General features: G+C 43.0%; 1 protein-coding gene across 4 annotated transcripts in view; it reads left to right on the forward strand.

Annotated features, from left to right (window-relative positions):
• The window catches only part of AUTS2 (activator of transcription and developmental regulator AUTS2), a 1,201,476-nt gene that overhangs the window by 885,687 nt on the left and 288,573 nt on the right, over positions 1 to 27,216 (forward strand). For all 4 annotated transcript variants that reach the window (XM_073215214.1, XM_073215215.1, XM_073215216.1 and 1 more), the window contains one exon: positions 2,766 to 2,795. In XM_073215214.1, the coding sequence (XP_073071315.1) occupies positions 2,766 to 2,795 (30 nt within the window). The remainder of the gene's footprint in view (positions 1 to 2,765; positions 2,796 to 27,216) is intronic.

A 27,216-nucleotide genomic window follows, 5' to 3' on the forward strand; every position in this document is an offset into this window, starting at 1 on the left:
CAGACTCTGCGACTGGCCCTGTCAAGGAGCTGTCACTCACCCGGCATGTTGTGTGGGGAGCCTGAGCATTTTTAATCGGCTTGGCATCCGTGCTGCTTCCATAATGGATACCAGTAGGTCTCGGTTCTTCACCATATGCTTAACTCTGGAGACAAGGTGCTTCTGGGTATATCAGTAATTACTTGATGCAGAATTAAGTGGACCTTGAAATTAGAACTGGACTGTTGGAAAGCAAGAAGCTTAACACTTTGATAGAAATAACCATTCCCAGGGACACACTGCTGTTAGGACTGAGGGGGCCATGGAGAGTGGTGGTACTTTACCAGCCTCCCCATTCCTTCTGCCCCCTGCACACCAGTCCTTGGGGATGGGGGCAAATGCTCTACCACAGCCTTCAGCTGTCATTTATTACCTCACAAGATGAGCTGTGAACATCTGTGAAAATGAGCCTGCCTAGCAAAATACTCTTCTCTCTTCCACACCCCTCCTGAATCATGCTTTGTCACTCTTGAAAATGTGCCCAGAACTTGGGAACCTCAAGGAAGCCTTAATTAAAGGCAACGGAAAAATCACAAAACCAGAATAGCTGTTGTTCCTCATTTGTCTGTTGTTCTAGGCTTTCAAAGTCTTCATCTCACCTTGGTTGACTTACTGTAATAGAGAAGTCATCATTAGGCAAAAGAAAGTAAGTTTAGACAGTCTGAGGCCAGAAGCTTGGTTGAAAATGGTGGAGCTGTGCTTGGTCTAAGCACCGTCACTAAAACCCGTATGACCCTGTGGCCTTGAGGAGCCAGGGGGAAAGTCAGCAATGTCGCACCCTCCAGGCTGTAAGGTTGTCGTGTTAGTGCCTGATGCTTACAGTACAGAGAGCTGAGGTGAAAAGAGGAAATAGCCCCCAAGTTGTGTTTTGTAATGGCAAGAGATGTCCCTTTGGATAGAGTTTTTGTTACTTTCAACTGAAAGCACGCTAACAGCAGTTTATATAATAAGGCAGCTTACTGTTATCTGAACAAAAAAAGTCCCAAGGCAGGCTGCTTTGAAGTTGGTTCGACTGGCTCCTTTGAGCCAGGTTTTTCCTTCTTTTTGCCCAACCATCTTGCTTTTGTACTTAGCTTTTTGCCTCCTTTCTGCAAGATGGCTGCCACAGATCTGAACATCACCTCCTCATACAATCATGTTCAAAGGCAAGTGGCAAGCTCCTTTTGTTGAGGAGAGGAAAATTTTCCAGAGCCCCAACAGGCATTTCTTCAAATCTCAGCCAAAATTGGGTCTTAGGACCACCCTTAGCTGCAGTGAAAGTTTGGAAAGAGAGAATATCTGGCTTTCTCAATCTTGAAATGTCAGGAGAAGGTACAAACTAGGGAGAAGGGGGTTGTGAATGGCTGTGGGTATCTAGCCAGCAGTACCTGCTGGATAAGCAAATTTATTTTCTGTTTCTGTTTATAGCTACATCATCTCCCATGTCCAGGTGGCCACACTAAAAATCCTTGGCATCAACCTAGACTCATCCCTCTTACTTGCTTCCTATATCTGTGTGTTATCAAGTCCTATTGTTTATACCTTCAGAATTGCTCTGCCATCTGTTCCTCCCCTTCTCAAACCACGTCCTGTGCTGGGTTGGACAGTGTAATGGCTGCCAAGCAGGTCTCCCCGTGACCCACATCTTGCCCCACATGCAGTGTCTCTCCTCCTCCTCATGGGACGGGCCTTCTTCATGGAATATGGCTCCAGTCCCGCCACACCCCTGCTTAGTGCTTGTGTTCTAGCTTTATCTCTAGTGCCAAACTGAAGCTACTTTAAGGCCAGTCCTATGTCTTGGTTGAAAATCTGTCTAACTTAACAGAGCTTATCGAGAGCTGTTGACTTGAATGAATGAATATATTTAATCTGCTATGCATTTACTTTAATAAAACACATCCCACATTTTGAAATCAAATGCTGGATAACAGAACACTCATGGGGTTTTTCTTTTATTTTTTATTGTGTTATATTTTTCTCTCTACTTCTGAGGAACCCAAAGCTTTGTTTTAACTGTCATTCTCTGGATATCCCAAAACCAACTCAGTAATTGGAATTGGGGAGCTGTTAGATATGGTGTGAGTCTATCTTAAAACATTTTTTCCCCATATTGTTGATTTATTACCCTGATTTATTGGATATTTGATTTATTATTCTTATCCTTGGCATGTGTTTTAGAAGGAACATTCCCTTTTCTCTGGGCCTCTGAGCCCTGGAAAAGGCAGCCATTGGAAGTGGTGAGCCTTGCCTAGAATGTCCTGTTTCCCTCAAAGTCCAACTGGGAGAATGCAATGCCCAGAAGTTCTTTTCCTCTAGAAAAGTACCAGGAGAGGTGCAACCATTCATTCACATTAGCTAAAGGTAGAAAGGCTTCCTTAAAATGTCGATTTTGCTCTGAAGCCCATTGAACGATCTTGATTCACCTTAGTCCTGTGGCCGGCTCCTGGATGGGTACCCCCTCTCCAGTGCAGTGAGGGGTGCTCAGTAGTGTGATCAAGTGCCTTGCCAGACTGAAGACTGACCACAGGAAGAGCCGTAGCACTCAGGCATCTGATGAGATGAACAGAGCAACTGCTCAGCACTTTGTTCCTGGTTCTGTTTACCAGAACTTGAGCTGAAGAAGCCCTTTCTAGCTCAGACAGTGTTTCCTATTTACTTGTCTTGCATTTCTTGTTTTTTTTCTGTATCAGAATCTAAAGCCTACACAGTATTTGTACTAACCCTTATTCTCTTGTCTTCCTTTTCAGTGTGATAGCGACAGCGACCAGGAAGAGAAGGTAGGACACCCCCCTCACTGTGAGCACAGTGGGGCACTGTGTTTCTCCCACATGCAGCTGCACGGTGGTGCGGCACTAGCTTCATGTTGACAGCACCTTTTCTGTTCTGCAGAGATGGGTTTTATTTACCCAGTGACATTTCCTATCACAACACATTTAATTTGTAAGGTCCACTTTTTTAAACAAGCCCTTCGATATTGCATATATATGACACTTAGTTTTCACTTTATACAGGATTTTTAAAAGGAAATCTTTTTATAGCCATCTGATTTTTTTCTTTTTTAATCCTTGATTGGAGAGTTAAACTTGCTAGTATATGTTTATAATGTCATATCTTCATTTCTTTTACTGAACCATATGCTTCTTCGTGCTTTTCTGTGCATATTGGCCTTCTTGACAGAAATGTGAATGTTGTGTTTCTAGGAATCTCATCATGGGGTGAGGGGTGGGTGCAGGGCTTAGCGGGAGCTGCTCTTGTTCCCTCCCAGTGGGTGGCCAGGTGGAGGACAGTTCTTCCAGCAGGTGCATACTGTGTTTCAAGGCTGATGGCCACTAGCCTCTGTGTCCAGCTCAATATGGATCAAGGAAAAGAAATCGATTTTTGAGCTTTCAGAAGATTGGATCACAACCTGGTAAAGTGAACTTTCTGCCGCCTGAAGCACAAGGATTGTTTTCTGTTTGGTCTTCCTTTCTAGCTGTCCCAGTCTCCCAACCAAATTTATTTGCAATTTTATTCCTACTTTATGTATTTCAAAAAGAGTTATCCTCAGTTTGCTGGTATCTATATTGCTCAGTACCACAAGGAAGGGACTAGTCCTCCCTTCCCCAGTTTCTGGATCTGTCCTGCATAGCTGGCTTTCCTAAACCCTGTTCTCTGGCTTTCGTCTCTTATGTGCTTGCAGATTTTACTCAGAATCCTGCAGTTAGTCTTTAGTGGGATCTTTCTATCAAGCCCAGAATTTTCCATCCTTCTCTGCTGCCAGCCTCCAAGAGCTACCTAAAGGCTCTTGTTCTGTACTGTCGTTAATTTGAATTCAGCATATGTAGCCTGTTATAAAATGCGACACATCATCATTTGAGCAGGTCAAGCGTATTCAGATGAAGACAAATGGTGCTTATTTGATTTCCTTAAAATCAGGAAATGAAAAAAGTGCTCTCTGGAGAAATCATGTTCTGCCTGCCTTGGATGATAGACCAATGCATGTCCCCTAGATAAGAACAGGCTCTCGCCTTGAGGTTTTTATCTCTGAAGGACGGCCAGGACTGTCAGTTTGCTGACATGTGCATTATCCATGTCATTTTAAACAAAGTGACCTATGGAAGGGTGTGCTGTGCTGTGACACAGTAATGGGCTGTTGGATGACAGGGAAAGTACACACTGGAAAGGGGGCTATGGATTATTCTTTTGTTTAACTGACAAGTAGGAGCTTCCTTCCTACAGGCCCCGAGAGTGTTAGTTCTTTGAAAGTAGGTTCCCTGGTGACTCAGGCAGCCAGTGTATAGTGGGTGCCAGAAACCTGTGGACAACACTAGAAGTTCAGTGTTCAAGGCATGCCCTGGCCCTGGAACTATCCAGGCCACATTCCCCATGGCAGATGGCATCTCATTCTTTTGGGCATCAGAGGCACCCAGGGAGGGACTAGTCCTTTCACAGGTGATGGTTGATCCACTTTCCAAGTGGTGGCACCTATCCAAGGAGATGAGCCTTCTTCAGGGTGTCACAGCTGAGCAGACATTCTTTCTTTAAGAGGCAGTGTGAATTCCAGAAGAGTTCCCAGGCTCCAGCAGTGGTAGAAGATGGTAAGGATGTCCGGGTTTGGATTCCATTTAGGAGTCTTGATCAGCAGTCTCAACCTTGACAGAACATGAGTCATCCAGGGAAAGCCATAAAAATCCCAGTGCCTGGTCTCATCCCAGGCCACAGAGGTATCTACCGCCACTTGTCTAGATGATCACCTAATGCTGGTCATTTCTAGAATCTCCAAAGCTGCCCATGGTTTTTAGAGGACCTGGGGGCCTTGGTGTTTCTTGCATGCTGAGAACACCCCAAGTAGTCCCTTCCTGGAACCTGAATTCCCGAGTCACTACTGCCTAGGCTTCCATCCCTGAGTGCAGGAACCAGCAAAGTGTCAGACAGAGTAACAGGCAGTGGGCAGGTAGTCTTGACAATTTCAGGGCAATGAGGAGAGTACAGTGATCAGCAAGGCCACAGAGGGGTGATGATGGAGTGGGCATATTAGGGTGTTCTCTGTCGTGTGCACACTTCCTGCCTCGGCCACCCTGGTCACCTTTGCTGTGGACTGCAGTGGCTCTGCAGGTCCTCTTTCACAGCACACACATTATCTGTCCCTGCCCGCCAGCAGGCACTCTTCAGAGGGCTCCCGGCAGGGCCAAACAGCAGACCTGCTGCTGGGGCCCAGTACAGTTAAGACTGTCAGGCTTTCCCCTTTTGCACTGAGATTGTCTGGTGTTTATCACCGACTTTAACACTATCCTCTCAGACTTCTGCTCCACACCAGAGCCTGGGCTGCTGTTAGCCTCCTCTGTGCCGGAGCCTCCTGCCTGGGCCCCCGTTGAAGCCCTAAGCTAACCAGGCTGCTTCATGTGCTCACTTGGAGAATTCGCATTCAAATCTGAATTGCTAATGGTGGAGAAGATGCCACTCAGTGTCCTGGGATCCCTTCAGCAACTCCACCATGGATGCTGTTGGAGGCAAAAGTGAGACTTGCAGGGAGGGACCCACTGGGATTTCTCTCCGGAAGACCTGTCATTCTCGTACTCCATAGGGATCTGTGGAACTGGCGGTCTAAAATTAGGGTACTGTGTTTCACACAGCTGACTGAATTAAGATAAACTCTGCTTTCCTCTGATACGAAGCTGTAATTTATAAAATGATACCCTTACTAATTAATGTGGAAATGACTGGGAAAGGGGTTGAAAAAGCAGAGCTTTCCATAAATGCAGGAGACGTATTTGTGCACAGAGAAGGTTTTGATGAGACACGGAGCAGAGCGTCGCTCTCAGCCTCCCCTCCCAGGCAAGTGGATACATTCCACTTCCTGTCAGAGGACCTGGAGGACTTCTGAGAAGAGTAGAAACTAGGTGGGGAATAGAGAAGGCTGTGAGCACGCCGCATCTTAGAGGTGGGGTTGTTCTTCATTGTACTTAGTACAAAGAAAAGAGGCAGCACTTGGCACCTTAATTACCAAATGATGCAATTCTTCCAGCCCCCAACTCAAAATGAATTGGCATCACAAGAACAAAGAGGTAACGTGCATATTTCCAATTATTCGGCCTGTATTTTCTCACATCCTCTCTCTCTCTACCACTAACAGTGGCCTGTATTTTCTCACATCCTCTCTCTCTCTACCACTAACAGTAGCCCATTGTGCTAAGAAACACCCCTATTTAGTTATGAAGTTAATACAGAGATTGAAAGGAAGTCTCTGTCCACCTACCCACTTTCCATGTGTTGTGTGGGCCATGTGACAGAGCTGGTTGGAAGTACAGTACCCAGTGGTCAAGCACTCGGGCCTCTGAGTCTGTTGGCCTGGGGTGTCTCTGACTCTTACTTCTCTGTAGCCGTGCACAAGCCTCAGTCTCTTGTCTGCCAAGTGAGGGCAACAGCAGCCCCTCTGTAGTGCCATAACAACTACACAAAGGTGCGTGGCTTGGAGCCTTGTGCCCTGAATCGCTGCATAAATGTTTGCTTGCATTAGTTTTACTTAGGGGGAAATGAGAGGACAACCTGGGGAGAGAAGAAGTCTGTCCTCTTCAGAAAGCTTGGGATCTGCCAGAGGATGTGAAGTGTGATTTTTCTCCCACTGGAACCCAAGGCTCAGCCTTCATCCCCTAGGGTACTTCTTCCTGCTACAGGCAGTATAAAAGACAGAAGGGTTCCCAAACAGTGATTTTTAAACCACTTCCCCCAAACATCAGGCTTTCCTCTGGGCACAACCTGGAGCCAAGAGCAAGCATGCTGTCCTGGCAGGATCAGATGGCAGCTGAGTGGATTGTACAGCCCTTGTGCCACAGGCCAGACATGCCAGGTCTCAGGTGCCCATCACAGGAGGGAGGGTCTGATTCAGTATGTCTGGGGTATGACCACAGCAGCTGTATGTTTTTTTAAAGCTTCGTTAGGTGAATTTGATCCACATTTGGTTTTGAGAACTCCTGCCTTATAACAAATACCAAAGAAAAACCTTTCCTTTCCCTCTTAACACTTAAAATTTTGACAGCTCTGGAGAAAGACTTGAAAGCTACAGAGGTGTGTGTGGGCATGTACCCATGTGCTTCTGTATATAAATGCATGGTGTATACATTCATGCAATACACATATACACAATCTCTTCATAGATAAGAACCATTCTCCTCTTCCTAATGAAGCTTTCAACGTGACGCCTGATTGCAATTTCTTCTCTGGGATTTCATGATAGGAATGACCATTTGGAGAAAGTTGCTCGGTTCTTGTGACTTGCTCAAGAACCTGGACATTGCTCACATGCCCTGGACAGCCTGCTGGGGCACTGGCTAACTGCAAATTCAGTACACCTGATTTTCCATGTCAGCTCCTCTCCCCCTATGCACACACACTCCTGTTTTTTAACTCATCCTAAAATGTGTTGTGTTTCATCATTTTACATATACTTGTGTGGGAAGGGGGCAGCCTCTAAGAAGAGCAACAAGAAAACCAGCAGAGGCCTATTATATTGCTAACTGAATACAAACCACATGCCTAACTTGGCTCCTGAAGAACTCAGAAACTGCTGAAATGTCAGACCCAAGACTGGGCATGTGGCTTGTGCTTATAGTGGAAGACCCCCATCCTTGATTGGTCACATTTCATACTTGGTAAAGATTGTACACCCTCAGCAATATTCCAGGGGCTCAGAAGGCCCTCATGTTCCTTGTAGAACCCCCATCTTTGGTTTTGAAATAGGTCATATTCTGATCAGGAGACAACTTAGAGACGTTGTCCTATTTTACAGCTAGAGAAAGGAATTTTCTCTTCCCGTTCATTTGCATAGCAGCAAAGCAAACAACCATGGCCCAGGAGAAGAGCAGGGACCTGTGTTCTTTAGCACTTAGCATAGTGACTGGCACAATTTAAGTGTTCAGTAATGTCCACTGTTTCACTAAATTTTCCTGAAAACTCATCTCCAAATGGAGGGGGTAAGTGAAACCAATTCAGAAAACTGGTACTTGAACCTGAGTGTACTTCGTACAATCATAGCATTTATTTTCTGGACTTCAACAAATACATGGTCTCTTCTTCAGCCTTCAATATTTCTTTCACAATTTTATTTTCTTATAAGACCCTTATAAGAAAATTAATTTTCTCTTATTGGGAAATTTCTATAATTATTGGGTGGATTTCAAGACCTTTCCATTTTGGGTGCCTGATTTCTATAATGCACATCTACTCAACTTCTTCTTACCCCTCTAAGATTATGTCTGAGTCAAAATGACATTTTGATGTTATTCCAACACCATCATATTTCCAACTGGCTTAATTCTGTCATATCCATTCAAAATTCCTATTGATACCATCCTTGGATTAAATTTCTACTGCAAATTATTTTAAATTCTCATTAATTTTTATCATGTCATAACATTTTCCTGCCAAACCAAAAGTTGCTTCAGTCACATTGGCTGTGTATGTGGTATATATGTCCATTACTACCATGTCCTATACCTGAAGAAGACAGAGGTTCTAAGCATTCAGATTTTTTGATTAAATAAAAATCAATACAATGAATACTCAGGAGTTATTGGAAATTTGTCAGACCTCTTTAGCTGAACTCTTGTTTCTTAGAATGAATAGTAAGAAGAAAGAACAGATCCTAGATAGTCTGTTTTTCAGCATGGGTGGGTTATGGGAAAGGGTAATCAGAAGACATGGCTTCTTATTTCGCACTATCCAGCTGTATGGCCTTAGGCAAGATACTTAATGTTGCTGAGCCTTAGTTTTGTCATTTATAAAATGAGGCTGGATTCAGTGATCTAATACTGAATACCTTGACTTTCTATGTAGCTATTTACCAAGGTCCCAACAACATGTCAGACCCAGAAAGGAATTAATATGTGATTATATTTTATCTTTGCCAGTGTAAAATGAAGATTATGCAAAAAGTGTCCCCATTCTTTTCTGTCTTTCATATTCCATAGAAGGAATAAACACAGTAGTAAGTCAGGGCACATCTCTGTTGACTCAAGTAAGTGAAAGAAACCTATATGTGGGTCTAGTGTATAAGCAAGTTTATTTCCTATTTTTTTGGTTCATTCAGTCAGTCATTCATATCCACTGACTTACATATTTTTTCAAGTATCAGTATCTCCTGATGAGCCAGTGTGGGCACTGTAGTTGTTCACTGTTCAGGATCCTGGCTTCTTTTCTCATAACATGCTGCTTCCCTCTACATGAGGGTGATTTGGGACATGGCCAGAAGTGGCATTTGAGAACCTCAGCGATCTTTGTGCCTCGCCCTCCTTGTGCTGCAAGAGACCTGGATTATATCGTTTCTATTCACCTGCAAGCCCTCTAAGCTTCTAAAAATTCAAACATGGCAGCTGCTCAGTAAGCACTGAATTAATACAATTTGGATCCACTGACAACTTAGATGTACAGCCTTTTTGGAAATGTGACTTTTTTTTAACCTGGGAAGCAGTTGTCCAAGGTGAGAAGGGAAGAGCTCCAAGGTATGTGTTTTAACACTGAAGATGAATACAAAGCCGGCCTGTGGGCAAGCCTGAGTCATTAGGAATGCAGGCGATACCAGCCAGCAGACTAAGCATGAGCCAGATTTGGTCAAGGAACTCAGTCTTCTTTTAGTGTATATCTATGTGTGTAAACATTTAATATCTTTCTAGATCATAGGCTTCCAGCAAGTACTCAACATCTAGCGTGTAGATGCTTTATAAATATTCATGTCATACCTGGAAGTTGCTCTGTCAATTATCTAAGTCCCAGGAAGGAAAAGGGACCTTTCACGGTCCCCCAGGCAGTGTAAAGAAGAATGGGCCTGGACTAGAAGCCCATTCCTTAGCTTCTGGCCCCAAATCTACTGCATCTCCTGCAGTCTTTCTAGACGTCCCTTCCTGTGACCAGCACATAGAGGAGAGACCGTGGTATCTCCAGAGCTGCTGAACTATACCCCGAAAAGTGGTTTCACTGTGTGTGTTGTCTGCCACCTCAGGGCCCGCCGGTGCACCCCCTGGACACTGGGTCCCACCTTGCAGAGGGTCTCAGGTTCCTTTGAGGTCACAAGGCCTCCCCATTTCTGACAGCCGTGCTGCATAGGGTGTTTCTGCAGCCCAAATGGTAGTAAATATCTGAAGCAGCCATGTACATGTTAAAGATTATGTATTTGCCACTAAGGGGAGAATATAGTGTTTATCGGCTGGAGTGCGTGCTGGCTGAGCTGATTACCACACAGCACTCTGTCAACCAATGATTTGTCCTGTCCTTTATCATCTGTGTCACCCAGCAGTGTGCTGGCAAAGGGAACAGATCACCCCCTTCCCTTTTTTTGTACCCATTTTGTGTAGAAAATTTGTATTTACTTTGGGAGTGTAATTTGTTCCTCATGGATAATGTGACCCTGAGCGGAGCTGGATCATGGGTTAGTTGAAGTGATATTTTCCGCTAATGGTAGTCGTACATCATTGCTGTCAGCTCGGGTTAGGAGGCACGCACATTACAGCTCCATTTTACCTCTGCAGGCATCTGGGATTATTTGCCATAACCGAGTATGACATGACCGCACTACAGAGTGCATTAAAATTTTACTGGCTTCTCAGGCAAATTCCCCGGCTCCAGTGTGTGCTTCAGGCAGGCAGTCTGATGGGGAGCCCAAGGGCCCTGACATCCTGAGCAGAGGTGCTATGAAAAGGAAGGAGCTAAGCAGGGGCTGTTCTCTTACGCTGAGAAAGATGCCAGGGCCAGAATTTGTGGGGAGCTAACCTACAGGTATGCGCTTCTCTGGACATCCCAGCCTGGCAGGAGACTGGCTGCCTTGAGCCTATGACATGCCCACTGCAGTCTGCTCTCTCTTTGATGCTCAACTTCGGGAGGTAGACTGGGCAATAGCTCCTTCTTCAAGGAAAGCCCAGGGTAAACCCCAGTCCCTGCCAAGCCTGGGCTGATTTTTATTGTTCTTGTCTGCCTGTGGTCAGACAAAGGAAGGAGGCATGGGTCCTTAGAATGGCTGAATCCATGTCCATCCATTCAGCTGGACTGAGTCTGATATTCTCATAAACCCAGTTAGAAACATTTGCCAGGATGTTTACACATTACCTCATATAGTCTCACACCAACCCAATATAGTGTAAGCATGATTACTCCATTTTACTTGTAAGGAAACTAAGGTTCAGATAAATTAAGTAACATACCTAATGTCCTAATGAAGGCAGAGATGGGATTCTTGCCTTTCATCCAGATCTTGCTGACTTCAGTCCTGTAATGTTCAGTGCTATGTAGAGATAATAAATAACTACTATCTAAATAATGTTTATGTATGCTTTATATATATTGACTTGTTTAATCCACATTACAACTGTAACAGGTAGGTGCTAATGTTATCCCCAGTTTACAGTGGAAACTTGAGTCACAGAGAGCAAATAACACGAGCTGGTGAGTGGCAGAGCCAAGTTTCAAACCCAGGTTGTCTGGTTTCCAAGGCAGGACTCTTAGCCACTAAGCTAGGCCCTTCCGCATTGCCACATTCCAGTAAGCCTGAGGACTGATAAGAAAAGGCCGGTGAGAATAGTAATGTGTTGGAATAAAAGGAAATGTTCAAAGAGTACTTTATCACTTTCAATGGTGATTCTAACATCCAACAAAATATTATTAAAAAAAAGATGCTCTGTGATGAGCTTTAATTAAGTAATAAGCCCCATTTGCAGGTTAGCACATTACTTGAACACAAATGGTGTTTCTAAGGTGCTTGAAAGGCATTGATTTTGTTAGGTTAGGGATAAGCAGTCCCTCTGGTAAAATCCTTCATTCTTTTATATTGGTTAGCATCCTTTTTCTTACTCTCATTGGAAAGGCTGTAATAATTATTTGTTGACTCATGTGCCTTAAAAGGACAGTTCAAGGTTGTCTCCCAATAATGAATGGGACACAGATCAGGGCCCACTCTGTCAGCCAGAGTGAAATCATCACAAATTCTACCTTGGTGGATCGTGAATGCTGGACATTTGAATGTCCCCATTGCCTCGGGCATCGACACAACCTTTTATTCTACCACCAAAAAGACCTCTCTCCAGTTTCCTAGCCCTTTATCTCTCTCTCTGTGAAGTTTGAGATACTGCCCCTCCTGGACAGAATGGACAGTATGCCTTTCCCCTCGGCAGTGTATGTGGTAGGGTGGCAAATGCTGAACTTATTCAATAAACCATACATAAAATGAGTTATACTTTGTACCCTCAGGACAGTTTTTAAATGCTTCAAGAGAAAAGCCATAGATAGGTATGGTTTATCTCAATGAGAAATTTGAAATTCACAAAGAATTGTGCTCCCTGGGCCCACTCCCCATCTTGGGCTCCCAGGCACACACATTGATCTTCCTGCTAGATTGTAGTAGATCTGGGGGACTGACCTGATTTTCTCCTCTGGCCTTAGATCCTGTCACTCAAGAGGTAAAGGAAAAGAACAAAAATATTGATCCAGTCATTGAAAAGTAATCATCCTCTCGAATATCTGCTTAGCATGCAGCAGTAATTTTGAATGATGTGTTCCCTAGAGACAAGACACAAATGTGGATCATCTGCTTTGCCTGAGCAGAGTCACACTCGCACCTTCACCCTTTCCTGAGCCTCTAAGGATGTGCAGGCAGGCCCACTCTAAGACGAGTAGACATTGAAAGAAATTTAGAGTTTACCCAACAAATCAATTACAGAGCAATTATTCATTGTATAAAGGGACCCATCAGCCTTTTGGAGCTAGGTAAAATATGTGATGTCCACATTCTTATCAACAGAACTCCAGTGAAATCTTTGGGTCATTATAAAGCCCTTAAGTTGAACAGCTTTGACTGTGTTTATGTTAGCAGTGTTTTGTTTTATTTGTTTTTTTAGAGAGTCTTCCTTTTCATTTCAAAGTAACACATGAGGAACTGTATAGGCTTTCCAAATTCAAGTAAGTAACTGAACCATCAGAAGGGCAGAAATATGAGACTGGACTCCAGAAGCACAGAACAGAGAATTAAGTGCCCTTCTTGTTTCTCCTTCTCTTTGGCTGTCCTCTGTATTCTTCATTGCTTCTACTTGGTTTTTCCTGTTGGTGAAAAGCATGACCCACCTTCTGAGCATTATACCTTTCAGCTTCAGCCAGTGGAAGAAAGACTGTCTACCCATTTCTGCTGCAGTTACTAAAATCTAAGGAAAGGATTCTGATTGGCTCAGGCTAGATGGTTCTCCAGAAAGGACTGTGAAATGGCTGACTGAAGTCAGGTGCTCATGCCTGAATCACTCAGCTGTGGGCAGAGACCAGATCATGTTGTCCAAAAGTGCTGCTCTGGAGGTAACCTGAATGCTGCTGGAGTGGGTAGAGGGCACAGAAAGGAGCTGGGTGGACAACAATGCATCTGTACAGCATAACCAACCCTTCCTGCCCTGTGAGTTAGGGACTCATGGGCACCCCTTGCCAGCTGTCCAAGAGTCCATGATCATCCAGTGTTAGCACTTTGTTATGATCACAGGGTCTCAAATATGAGCACATGGGTATAATTATATAGCATAGTTGCCTAAATATTCACAGAATCATTGTAAGTGCCATTATATATTGCTTCTATCTTGCTTAAGGTAGGCTGTTAAGACTTACAGAAGGGCACAGGATTTTATAAAGTGTGAAGGTTCATGTGACCTGTATTCAGAATACTCCTAAATTCATTAATACTTGAATATAGTGGAGGATGAATTACTCCTCAGTCACAAGACAGCCACCGTGAGAGACAGAAAGGCCCAAGTCACTGGGATGCCAGTTTGTAAATTACTCAGCTTGGGTACAAAATGTACTTACTTGTCCAAATGAATTGTGGCCATCCCAGAGTACTGAATGTGTGTCCAGTGTAGTAAGTAGCTCTCATACCCTCACAGGCTGCCTTCCTGAAATGAGCTCCCTAACACTGGAACTTAGTAAGCTCATGCATAGCTGCTTTCACTCATAGTTTGTTCCACAAACTTAGCCCTCACTGTGTGCCGAGTCAAGTACCATCCTGGGATCTAGGGAGGGAAAGATGACAAAGGCATCACAAGTCTTCAGAGAGGTATGGCCCAATTGCAGAGAACGCTAAGGTGCCTTGATGAATATAAGATGCCCCCACAGTGTGTGCTAAGGAATGGCCCAGTGTCTGGATGCACACAACAGAACCTGTGTAGAGCACACATCTGAGTAAGATCATGCTGAAACACATGAGTGTAGATGACTTCAAGGATAGTGAGGAGCATAGGCCAGGGGGATATTAGTTGCAAAAAGCAAAGGGTTGTGAAAGGCTTAACATATGAAGAGAAGCATGAATAAACTTCAGTTTATATGGAACAAGGTTCATGGGAGGGGGTAAGGGAGATGTGACTGTAAATTTTGGTTGATATGAACAGCTCCATATAGACAGACCTTGTATAAGATAAGAGTTGGACTTGATCCAAAGAGGAGCCCACTGAGGTACTTCATGTAGGTGAATGGCACCTCAGATTTGACTCATGAGAAGAGAATCCCAGCAGTGGTGTGAAGAATGGGAGGGAAAAAAGTAAACTTTGGCCTTGATGATCAAAGAGAAAGTTGTGATAGGCTAGGCAAGAGGTGGTGGGAATCTCAACTGAAGTATTGGAAAAAGGAGTTAAATTTTCGAGGCATTTCTGAAGTGGAATTATGATTTTGTGACCACCGGGATGTGGGCGTTTAGGGAGGAGTCACAGAAGGTTTCCAGGAAGGCTGCCTGGGTGGGCAGTGACTGCACTACCAACCGGACACTGAGAGTGAGGGATACAGGACAAGTGAGTTCAGGGAGGGGCTTGCAGAACCCTCCATACGTGAGCTCAGAAGAGCAGGAGTGATCAGAACGACGCTCAGCATCTGGGAGGCCAGAACCTTCTGAGAAGCAGAGACACGTGCGGCTGTGGGATGAGTGGGAAGCCAGCCAGAATGCTGGGATTTTGTCTGCATCTAATTTAGGAAGAAATATATGTGCTGATGATAACAATCAAGAACGAAACCACCTTATATTAGTCATAGCACCTGATGTTTACTTTGGGTACTTAAGATATACTGAACAGGACTTTTTTTTTTAATATAAATCAAGTTTACCATCTTCACCACTGTTAGTGTACATTTCAGTGATGGTAAGTACATTCACATTGTTGTGCAATCTGTATAGTTTTTTTTTTGTTTTTTTTTTCAATTGGAGAACATTTTACTTACCCCCAAAAGAAACTCCATACCCATTGACTATATCCCCCGCTCTCTCAGCTTATCCCCCATCAGCTCTCTGAAACTATGGATTTGCCTATTCTGGGCATTTTTTTTAATATAGAATCATACAGTATGTGGTCTTTGTGACTGGCTTCTTTCACTTGGCATGTTTTCAAGATTCATCCATGTTGTGGCCTCTGTCAGTATTTCATTACTTTTTTTTTTTTTTGAGAGGGCATCTCTCATATTTACTGATCAAATGGTTGTTAACAACAATAAAATTCTGCATAGGGGAGTCAATGCTCAAAGCACAATCATTAATCCATCTCAAGCCTAATTCTTGTCAGTCTCCAATGTTCTGAAGCACAACGAACAAGTTCTTACATGGTGAACAGTGCAAGGGCAGTCATCACAGAAACTTTCAGTTTTGATCACGCATCATGAACCATAAACAATCAGGTCAAATATGAATATTCGTTTGATTTTTATACTTGATTAATATGTGGATCCCACATTTCTCCCTTTATTATTATTATTATTTTTATTTTTAATAAAATGCTGACGTGGTAGGTAGATGCAAGATAAAGGTAGAAAACATAGTTCAGTGTTGTAAGAGAGCAATTGTAGATGATCATGTGTGTGCCTGTAGACTATGTGCTAATCCGAGCTAGACAAGGGGAATAAAACATCCACGGATGCAGAAGCTTTCTCTCAAAACAGGGGGGGGTGAGGTTCTAAGCTTCACCACTGTTGTTCTCCAATTTCTCACCTGATGGCCCCCCTGCGATTGTGCCTGTCTTAGGTTGTTCCTCCCTTAAGGAATCTTACCCGTCTCTGGCCAACCAGTCATCTTCCGGGGACATACAGGGAAATGTAAAGTTGGTAAGTGAGAGAGAAGCCATATTGTTTGAAAAGGTTAGCTTTTTACTTCTTTACAGATCTATGCCCTGTGGCTTCTATGCCCAGCACTTGTCTCGAGGTATCTTTACCACCTGGAGGAATTATGATGCTTGGTAAATTCGATATGAGGCATGAATTCCATTTAAGGGTTGTAATCAGGAAGGAAGAAGAAAAGCTATAGAGGTAGCATATGGAAGAAAACATGGGAGGATTGATTATTTCTTTGACATATCTTCTTATAGAGTACCTTAAGCATATATAGGTTTTAAACTACTAACTAACTTGCACACACATATTAACGTAATAGGAATACGGTGACATAAACAAAGCAAAACTATAATTACCAGCCATCTCCAGTGAAGCCAAGAAAACCAGTTAGGCACCCTAGGCATTTGTGAAAATTTGTCTATGATATGATGGATATTGTCCAACTGTACTTGAACAGTCTGAGAGAAATCAGACAAATTAAAGCAACCTATTTCTGGGATCTGTTCACATCCCATATGTTCTTTTAACCATAGATAGTCTATAGTCATGAGATTTTGGAGTGCTACACCTTGCACCCCTCCCAACTCCTGGTTGAGTTCCAACAGTACAGATCCAGTCAAATTCGTTGTCTCACTGTATGCACATGCCAGCCTAGACATCTCCCTCCTCATTCCAATGGCAAGTCCAGGACATGGTGGGATGGACGCAGCCACAACCACAGCATCGCCCAGATCCCTATGGAGGCTTTTTGATGATCATCCCCCTGCACGAGTCCTCCAGAGAGTGCTGATGCCAGAAGCTCCTCCTCATATCGTATCTTAGTTCATTTTCTGGGTATCCAAGCTAGGCCTTGATCTTCTGCATAAAAACAAACAGACCCTTTGCCCACACGTTGACATGCCCTCTATACCACTGTGTAGAATTCATTGGAGGTCAGCACACAGGAACTGCTTTTTTTTTTTTTTTATTAAGAGAAAGGAATATTATCAGAAAAGAGTACCTCCATAGCCGATCATCTGACACCCTTTAAGTGATCAACATTAAGGATATTTAAAGCATGCGTTAATCTTTGATTTACCAATAGTTTTATCCTATCAAGGAGTAATCCCCCTTTTCTTTCTTTCCTTTTTTTTTTTAATCTTTAATTACACTTACATGAAGATTACTATGTACACTATGCTCTCCCCTATGCCAGGTCCCCCCTAAAAACCACATTACAGTCACTGTCCATCAGCGTAGCAAAATGTTGTAGAATCACTACTTGTCCTCTCTATGTTGTATAGCCCTCCCTCCCCTTTCTCCCTCCCCACCATGCATGCTAATCTTAATAACCCCTTTCTTCTTCCCCCCCTTATCCCTCCCTGCCCACCCATCCTCCCCAGTTCCTTTCCCTTTGGTACCTGTTAGTCCATTTTTGGATTCTGTAATTCCGCTGCTGTTTTGTTCCTTCAGTTTTTCCTTTGTTCTTATACTCCTCAGATGAGTGAAATCATTTGGTATTTCTCTTTCTCCGCTTGGCTTATTTCACTGAGCATAATACTCTCCAGCTCCATCCATGTTGCTGCAAATGTTAGGATTTTCCCTCTTCTTATGGCTGAGTAGTATTCCATTGTGTATATGTACCACATCTTCTTTATCCATTCATCTACCGATGGACATTTAGGTTGCTTCCAATTCTTGGCTATTATAAATAGTGCTGTGATAAACATAGGGGTGCATCTGTCTTTCTCAAACTTGATTGCTGCGTTCTTAGGGTAAATTCCTAGGAGTGGAATTCCTGGGTCAAATGGTAGGTCTGTTTTGAGCATGTTGATGAACCTCCATACTGCTTTCCACAATGGTTGAACTAATTTACATTCCCACCAGCAGTGTAGGAGGGTTCCCCTTTCTCCACAGCCTCACCAACATTTGTTGTTGTTTGTCTTTTGGATGGCAGCCATCCTTACTGGTGTGAGGTGGTACCTCATTGTAGTTTTAATTTGCATTTCTCTGATAATTAGCAATGTGGAGAATCTTTTCATGTGTCTCTTGGCCATCTGTATTTCTTTTTTAGAGAACTGTCTGTTCAGTTCCTCTGCCCATTTTTTAATTGGGTTATTTGTTTTTTGTTTGTTGAGGCGTGTGAGCTCTTTATATATTCTGGACGTCAAGCCTTTATCAGATCTGTCATTTTCAAATATATTCTCCCATACTGTAGGGTTCCTTTTTGTTCTACTGATGGTGTCTTTCACTGTACAGAAGCTTTTCAGCTTAATGTAGTCCCACTTGCTCATTTTTGCTGTTGTTTTCCTTGCCTGGGGAGATATGTTCAAGAAGAGGTCACTCATGTTTAAGTCTAAGAGGTTTTTGCCTATGTTTTTTTCCAAGAGTTTAATGGTTTCATGACTTACATTCAGGTCTTTGATCCATTTTGAGTTTACCTTTGTATGTGGGGTTAGACAATGGTCCAGTTTCATTCTCCTACATGTAGCTGTCCAGTTTTGCCAGCACCATCTGTTGAAGAGACTGTCACTTTGCCATTGTATGTCCTTGGCTCCTTTATCAAATATTAATTGACCATATATGTTTGGGTTAATGTCTGGAGTCTCTAATCTGTTCCACTGGTCTGTGGCTCTGTTCTTGTGCCAGTACCAAATTGTCTTGATTACTATGGCTTTGTAGTAGAGCTTGAAGTTGGGGAGTGAGATCCCCCCTACTTTATTCTTCTTTTTCAGGATTGCTTTGGCTATTCAGGGTCTTTGGTGTTTCCATATGAATTTTTGAATTATTTGTTCCAGTTCATTGAAGAATGTTGCTGGTAATTTGATAGGGATTGCATCAAATCTGTATATTGCTTTGGGCAGGATGGCCATTTTGACAATATTAATTCTTCCTAGCCATGAGCATGGGATGAGTTTCCATTTATTAGTGTCCCATTTAATTTCTCTTAAGAGTGACTTGTAGTTTTCAGGGTATAGGTCTTTCACTTCTTTGGTTAGGTTTATTCCTAGGTATTTTATTCTTTTTGATGCAATTGTGAATGCAATTGTTTTCCTGATTTCTCTTTCTATTGGTTCATTGTTAGTGTATAGGAAAGCTACAGATTTCTGTGTGTTAATTTTGTATCCTGCAACTTTGCTGTATTCCGATATCAGTTCTAGTAGTTTTGGAGTGGAGTCTTTAGGGTTTTTTATGTACAGTATCATATCATCTGCAAATAGTGACAGTTTAACTTCTTCTTTACCAATCTGGATTCCTTGTATTCCTTTGTTTTGTCTGATTGCCGTGGCTAGGACCTCCAGTACTATGTTAAATAACAGTGGGGAGAGTGGGCATCCCTGTCTGGTTCCTGATCTCAGTGGAAATGCTTTCAGCTTCTCGCTGTTCAGTATAATGCTGGCTGTGGGTTTATCATATATGGCCTTTATTATGTTGAGGTACTTGCCCTCTATTCCCATTTTGCTGAGAGTTTTTATCATGAATGGATGTTGAATTTTGTCAAATGCTTTTTCAGCATCTGTGGAGATGATCATGTGGTTTTTTTCTTTCTTTTTGTTGATGTGGTGGATGATGTTGATGCATTTTCGAATGTTGTACCATCCTTGCATCCCTGGGATGAATCCCACTTGGTCATGGTGTATGATCCTTTTGATATACTGTTGAATTCTGTTTGCTAATATTTTATTGAGTATTTTTGCATCTACATTCATCAGGGATATTGGTCTGTAATTTTCTTTTTTGGTGGGGTCGTTGCCTGGTTTTGGTACTAGGGTGATGTTGGCTTCATAGAATGAGTTTGGGAGTATTCCCTCTTCTTCTTTTTTTTGGAACACTTTAAGGAGAATGGGTATTATGTCTTCTCTGTGTGTCCGATAAAATTCCGAGGTAAATCCGTCTGGCCCCGGGGTTTTGTTCTTGGGTAGTTTTTTGATTACCCTTTCAATTTCTTTGCTCGTAATTGGTTTGTTTAACTTTCGTGTTTCTTCCTTGGTCAGTCTTGGGAGGTTGTATTTTTCTAGGAAGTTGTCCATTTCTTCTAGGTTTTCAAGCTTGTTGGCATATAGGTTTTCATAGTATTCTTTAATAATTCTTTGTATTTCTGTGGAGTCTGTCGTGATTTTTCCGTTCTCATTTCTGATTATGTTGATGTGTGTTGATTCTCTTTTTCTCTTAATAAGTTTGGCTAGAGGCTTATCTATTTTGTTTATTTTCTCAAAGAACCAGCTCTTGGTTTCGTTGATTTTTGCTATTGTTTTTTTCTTCTCAATTTTGTTTATTTCTTCTCTGATCTTTATTATGTCCCTCCTTCTGCTGACTTTAGGCCTCATTTGTTCTTCTTTTCTCAGTTTCAATAATTGTGATGTTAGACTATTCATTTGGGATTGTTCTTCCTTCTTCAAGTGTGCCTGGATCACTATATACTTTCCTCTTAAGACTGCTTTTGCTGCATCCCGCAGAAGTTGGGGCTTTGTGTTGTTGTTGTCATTTGTTTCTATATATTCCTTGATCTCCATTTTGATTTGTTCATTGATCCATTGATTATTTAGAAGCATGTTGTTAAGCCTCCATGTGTTTGTGAGCCTTTTTGTTTTCTTTGTAGAATTTATTTCTAGTTTTATACCTTTGTGGTCTGAAAAATTGGTTGGTAGAATTTCAGTATTTTGGAATTTACTGAGGCTCTTTTTGTGAGCTAGTATGTGGTCTATTCTGGAGAATGTTCCATGTGCACTTGAGAAGAATGTATATCCTGTTGCTTTTTGATGTAGAGTTCTATAGATGTCTATTAGGTCCATCTGTTCTAGTGTGTTGTTCAGTGCCTGTGTGTCCTTACTTATCTTCTGCCCGGTGGATCTATCCTTTGGGGTGAGTGGTGTGTTGAAGTCTCCTAAAATGAATGCATTGCAGTCTATTTCCCTCTTTAGTTCTGTTAGTATTTGTTTCACAAATGCTGGTGCTCCTGTGTTGGGTGCATATATATTTAGAATGGTTATATCCTCTTGTTGGACTGAGCCCTTTATCATTATGTAGTGTCCTTCTTTATCTCTTGTTACTTTCTTTGTTTTGAAGTCTATTTTGTCTGATATTAGTATTGCAACCCCTGCTTTCTTCTCACTCTTGTATACCTGAAATATGTTTTTCCATCCCTTGACTTTTAGTCTGTGCCTGTCTTTGGGCTTGAGGTGAGTTTCTTGTAAGCAGCATATAGATGGGTCTTGCTTTTTTATCCATTCTATTACTCTGTGTCTTTTGATTGGTGCATTAAGGCCATTTACATTTAGGGTGACTATTGAGAGATATGCACTTATTGCCATTGCAGGCTTTAGATTCGTGGTTACCAAAGGTTCAAGGTTAGCTTCTTTAGTATCTTACTGCCTAACTTAGCTCACTTATTGAGCTTTTATATACACTGTCTGGAGATTCTTTTCTTCTCTCCCTTCTTATTCCTCCTCCTCCATTCTTCATATGTTGTGTGTTTTATTCTGTGCTCTTTTTAGGAGTGCTCCCATCTAGAGCAGTCCCTGTAAGATACCCTGTAGTGGTGGTTTGTGGGAAGCAAATTCCCTCAGCTTTTGCTTGTCTGGGAATTGTTTAATCCCGCCATCTTATTTAAATGATAGTCATGCTGGATACAGTATCCTTGGTTCAAGGCCCTTCTGTTTCATTGCATTAAATATATCATGCCATTCTCTTCTGGCCTGTAGGGTTTCTGTCGAGAAGTCTGATGTTAGCCTGATGGGTTTTCCTTTGTAGGTGACCTTTTTCTCTCTAGGTGCCTTTAAAACTCTTTCCTTGTCCTTGATCCTTGACATTTTAATTATTATGTGTCTAGATGTTGTCCTCCTTGTATCCTTTCTGTTGGGGATTCTGTGTATTTCCATGGTCTGTTTGATTATTTCCTCCCCCAGTTTGGGGAAGTTTTCAGCAATTATTTCTTCAAAGAGACTTTCTATCCCTTTTCCTCTTTCTTCTTCTTCTGGTACCCCTATAATACGAATATTATTCCTTTGGATTGGTCACATAGTTCTCTTAGTGTTGTTTCATTCCTGGAGATCCTTTTATCTCTCTCTATATCAGCTTCTATACGTTCGTGTTCTCTGGTTTCTATTCCTTCAATGGCCTCTTGCGTCTTATCCATTCTGCTTATAAATCCTTCCAGGGTTTGTTTCACTTCTGTGATCTCCTTCCTGACATCTGTGATCTCCCTCCGGACTTCATCCCATTGCTCTTGCATTTTTCTGTGCATCTCATCCCATTGCTCTTGCATTTTTCTCTGCATCTCTGTCAGCATGTTCATGATTTTTATTTTGAATTCTTTTTCAGGAAGACTGGTTAGGTCTGTCTCCTTCTCAGGTGTTGTCTCTGTGATCTTTGTCTGCCTATAGTTTTGCCTTTTCATGGTGATAGAGATAGTTTGCAGAGCTGGTACGAGTGACAGCTGGGAGAGCTTTCCTTCTTGTTGGTTTGTGGCCTTCCTCTCCCCCTTCGTGAGGCGCTGGGTTCTCGTTAGGTGTGGATGTGGTCTGGATGTTGTCCTGTGTCCTCTGGTCTCTATTTTAGGAAGAGTTGTCTTCGTTATATTTTCATAGATATATGTGGTTTTGGGAGGAGATTTCCACTGCTCTACTCATGCTGCCATCCTCTGTATAGTTTTTTATACTGAATGTTTTAAAATGCCATCCATGGGCACATTTAAACCTCATACAAACAGTCACAGAGATGAGAAAATAGTTAACCTTCAATTTATAAATGAGGAACTGAAATGGGGTGAACTGAGGCAAAATTTTAATGCATTGGTGGTAATACCCTCACACCTTCTCTGGTCAGTATTGGAGTTACACCACATCATCCTTGTGACAGTATTTCAGTGTCTAACTTCCAAGGGGCCCAGCAGTCACTTACTTATATCCTCAGAGTATATAACTTCTTTAAGAAAGCCAGAGCAGAATCAGCTCAGGAGCTCAGCCTTCACATTGCTGGTCTGTAGCCAAGACGGAGCTGAACACCTTACTTGAACATGCAGGATTCGCCAGTCTTAAAAACCAGTACAGTTCCAAGCAGTCTCTGCTTGGGCAGCCCTTCGGAGCCTTGCTGGCCATGGACTGTCATGACTGGAAGGGCCCTTCAAGTCTAGAAGTGCAGCCCCCAGGCTGCCACATACATGGACAGAGTCTTAAAGCAGTGGTCCTGGTGAAGCAAGCAGCCCTCTGCTGTGGGCTGCTTTTGAGATTTTAGGCAGCTGGCAGGAAGCAAGAAGGGGAAGGAAAGGACAAAGAGAAGCAGTACCATTTCACCGCTGTCCCCTTCACATCTATCTCCCTCAGAAACCTGGAAGGGGATTTGGTAGAGAGAAGGGCTCTAGATTTCCCACCACTCTCCTTGTTCCTCTTTATTTGAAAGTGAAATAGTCTGACTCTAAAAGCTCAGCTAGACTGATACTTGTTGGGGGCCAACTCTTGCAACTTATCTAAGCAAGCTGAAAGTCGACCTGCAGAGGCGAGGCTGACCTGGGTAGCGGAGCCAGGTTTGGTACCCCAAGGTCAGAATCTGAGTCACCTTGACCGCCAAGACCAGCTTTCTCACTGGCCAAGTGACTGCTTATCTGGTGGGTACTCAGACTCCCAGAGGGCCCACTTGAGAGAGCAGTTGCCACCATACCTAAATTCCCACATTAAGATAATCATTTTCAAAAGCAATGTGGTGTTCAGGGATTTTTTTTAATTTTGAAATTTTAGACTTCCAGAAAACAGCACTTCAACTTCCCATATGTCCTTCACCCAGCTTCTCCAAGTGTTTTATGTTCTTAAACCATAGTACAAACGTCTAAATCAGGAAATCAACCTTTATATGATCCCATCAGCCAAATCTGCACATCATATTCAAAGTATACCTGTTTCCCCACTTTTGTGTTTTATTCAAGAATCTAGGCAGGTTGATTGGTGGACAACCCATCCTTCAGCTTGGGTTCGTCTCCTGTTCCCTCCTGATAAGGCCGAGGTTGCACTGTTTTGGTGGGAGACCTGGAGGCGAGCATCCCCGTGAGTGCGCCCCCTCGGGGACATGTGGAGGCTTCCTGCCTGCAGTGGCCGCTGAGACGGCTCAGTTAAGGGCATGTCTGCCAGGTCGCTCCTTGTGAAGTTGCTATTCTTGCCCTTTCAAATCTTATGCAAAGATACTTTGAGTCTACACCAATATCTGTTTCTCACCCTATTTTCACCCACTAATATTAATCTCATTGATGGTTTTTTTCCTCAGTAAGTATACTACAGTCTTTGCCTAATTGTAAGACATGTGCTTTTAAAGCAGCCAAGGCATTCTTTTTCTGATTGAGCTACTTATTAGAGCTAGCCCATTGCAGAAAGCTTATGAAGTGCGCAGTCCAAAAGGCCAGCCATAGTTCCAGAGCTTTGGTCCTGAGGATCCCTTTTGGACAGCAGAGGTCATTAAGCTTTGGGTGTAGAGGTGCCTACTAAGGCAGAGGTGGTGATACCGTAATTCCAGTTCCATCCCCATAGTGTTGACTGTGGCCATGACCTTGGGCAGTTTGCTTAATGCCTCCAAGTTGCTGCTCTTGTTTTTTTTTTTATATGAATACAAAACATCAAGAATGATATAGCCCAAAATAAATACTCAGTAAACTTTAGATTTTAATTCCTTCCACAGTCACCACTGAATTCTCCTCCCCCAGAAAAACCCTCACACACAGTAGCTAATTAATCCATTACAACCAAGTCAGTCAGCATCCCAGGAGTAGACTTCCAAGGAAATGGGACCTAAAATGGACATTTCTTTTTTTTTTAATTAAGGTATCATTGATATACACTCTTATGAAGGTTTCACATGAAAAAACAATGTGGTTATTACATTTATCCGTGTTATTGTGTCTCCCCCTATACCCCATTGCAGTCACTGTCCATCAGTGTAGTAAGATGCCACAGAGTCACTATTTGCCTTCTCTGAGCTACACTGTCTTCCCCATGATCCCCCCCCACACACCATGTATGCCAATCATAATACTCCTCAATCCCCTTCTCCCTCTTTCCCCTCCCGCCCTCCCCGACCTCTCCCCTTTGGTAACTGCTAGTTCCTTCTTGGAGTCTGTGAGTCTGCTGCTGTTTGTTCCTTCAGTTTTGCTTTGTTGTTATACTCCACAAATGAGGGAAATCATTTGGTACTTGTCTTTCTCTGCCTGGCTAATTTCACTGAGCATAATACCCTCTAGCTCCACCCATGATGTTGCAATTGGTGGGATTTGTTTCTTTCTTATGGCTGAATACTATTCCATTTTGTATATGTACCACCTCTTCTTTATCCATTCATCTACTGATTAAACTTGACATTTCTTGAAGAGGTAGAAGATGATCACAGGGAGCTGCACCATGGCCATGTCATTGGTCAGTGAAATGTGGAAAGGAGGGTCATGTGGAGAATCAGCAGGAAATCTCTATGCTTTGGAGGAATAGGAGATGCACAAGCAGGAGATAGGGGATGATGGCAAAAGCAGCCTTAATCATCTGTAAGTAGGCTTCCCCAGAGTTCCCTCTCTGCCTAAGCTCTGTTTTTCCTTTTGAGGAGGTTTTTAATTAATTTTGGTTTTATTTACTACTATTGTGAAATATTTTTGAAGTCCCTTTCCCAACCTCCTGGCCCTTCTCTGCCTCCCCCACCCTCTCAGACTCCCAACTCCAAGGGTTGCTCTTTACACCGTTGCTAAAGTCCAGCCTCATGGGATATGCACCAAGGGGCTGCAGCTTCCTCTGGTCCTGGCACTGCCTGAGCATACCTGCCTGCTGGGGCAGTCACTCTCCATGAATCTGGGCACACTGCATCGATTTACCACTGGTGAAGCAGTGATGGGGACCTTAATGGTTGGTATGCTCTCTAAACAATGGCAACAGTGAAATGGAGAGGGTGGTGCCAGGGAGACTTGCCAGCATTTGTGGGGATCCCCAGAAAACCCACTTTCTAGGAAGTACCTCTTTTAATCAGAAATGGAAGCAATAGTGATTATCAGCCCTTCAGGTTTACCTTCTGAGTGTTACAGAGATACAGAACTTAGGATGTGTTCAGCTGTAGTAGCAGAATGCCTGACAGTGGCTTTCACAGTGTGTTCATTTCCTGTCGCTGCTGTAACAAATTACCACAAACGTGGCACCCTGAAAGAACAGAAATCTGGTCTTTCGAAGTTCATCATCAGTTCCCTGGGCCTCACTCCCTCCAACCCATCTCTTGCCTCCTCCAGCTTCTAGTGGCTGCTAACATTCCTCTGCTTGCAGCCACATCACTCCAGTCTCTGCTTCTGTCTTCATAGAGCTTTCTCCTTTTGTGTGTGTCCTCTGCCTTTCTCTTATAAGGATACCTGTGACAGCATTTGGAGCCTACCCAGAAAATGTGAGATAATTTCCTCACCTCGGGGTATTTGATTGAATCACATCAAAAGACCCTTTTGCCTTAAAAGACAACAGTCAAGGTCATTGCAGAATAAATAGAAGACAGACAAGGAGACAGGTGGTCAAGGGCCTTGTACATCTCCTTGGCTATAACAGCCAATTTCCAGGTGCAGAGATGAAGGGAAAGCAAGCATCTGGCACAGAAGGGCTGGATTTCCATGACTGGTTATTGTCCCTGGGAGTTGGCATTGTACTGATTTGAGTTATGTAGCAAGAAAGAAGCATGCAGATGGCTTCTGGGTGGGCAAAGACCAGAGACTGCCAGAAAGGATGTGGGTCTCCAAACCTCTGATGTGGTCAGATTGCAAAGTCTGAATGAGTGTCCTCTCTTGTTTTGTGAAGATGACACTGTTTTAATGTCTCTGTTTACCTTCCCTGTTCGGTACACCAATGAACCACCACAGTCATGGAGTTTCTAAGTCTCATCCATCTCTGAATCCACTGGTGAGGATAGTGGGTGTAAGCTTTAGTCTTGGACTTAGAGACCTCAAATCTATAACCACCTTCTGGTGTGACTTAAAAAAATCATCGAACCTCTCTAGGACCTCAGAATTCTCACCTCACAAGGCCATGGCGAGGAGATGAAATGCATCTACTTGCATAAAATGCAGGAGCTACTGCTGTGCTGGTTGTTTCTGAGGTCAGTGTGGAATGGAGCCCTCTGGTGCCTCACAGCATAGACCAAATTGAGAGG

This window comes from Manis javanica, chromosome 10, assembly GCF_040802235.1.
Source record: "Manis javanica isolate MJ-LG chromosome 10, MJ_LKY, whole genome shotgun sequence".
NCBI classification, from domain to species: Eukaryota; Metazoa; Chordata; class Mammalia; order Pholidota; family Manidae; genus Manis; species Manis javanica.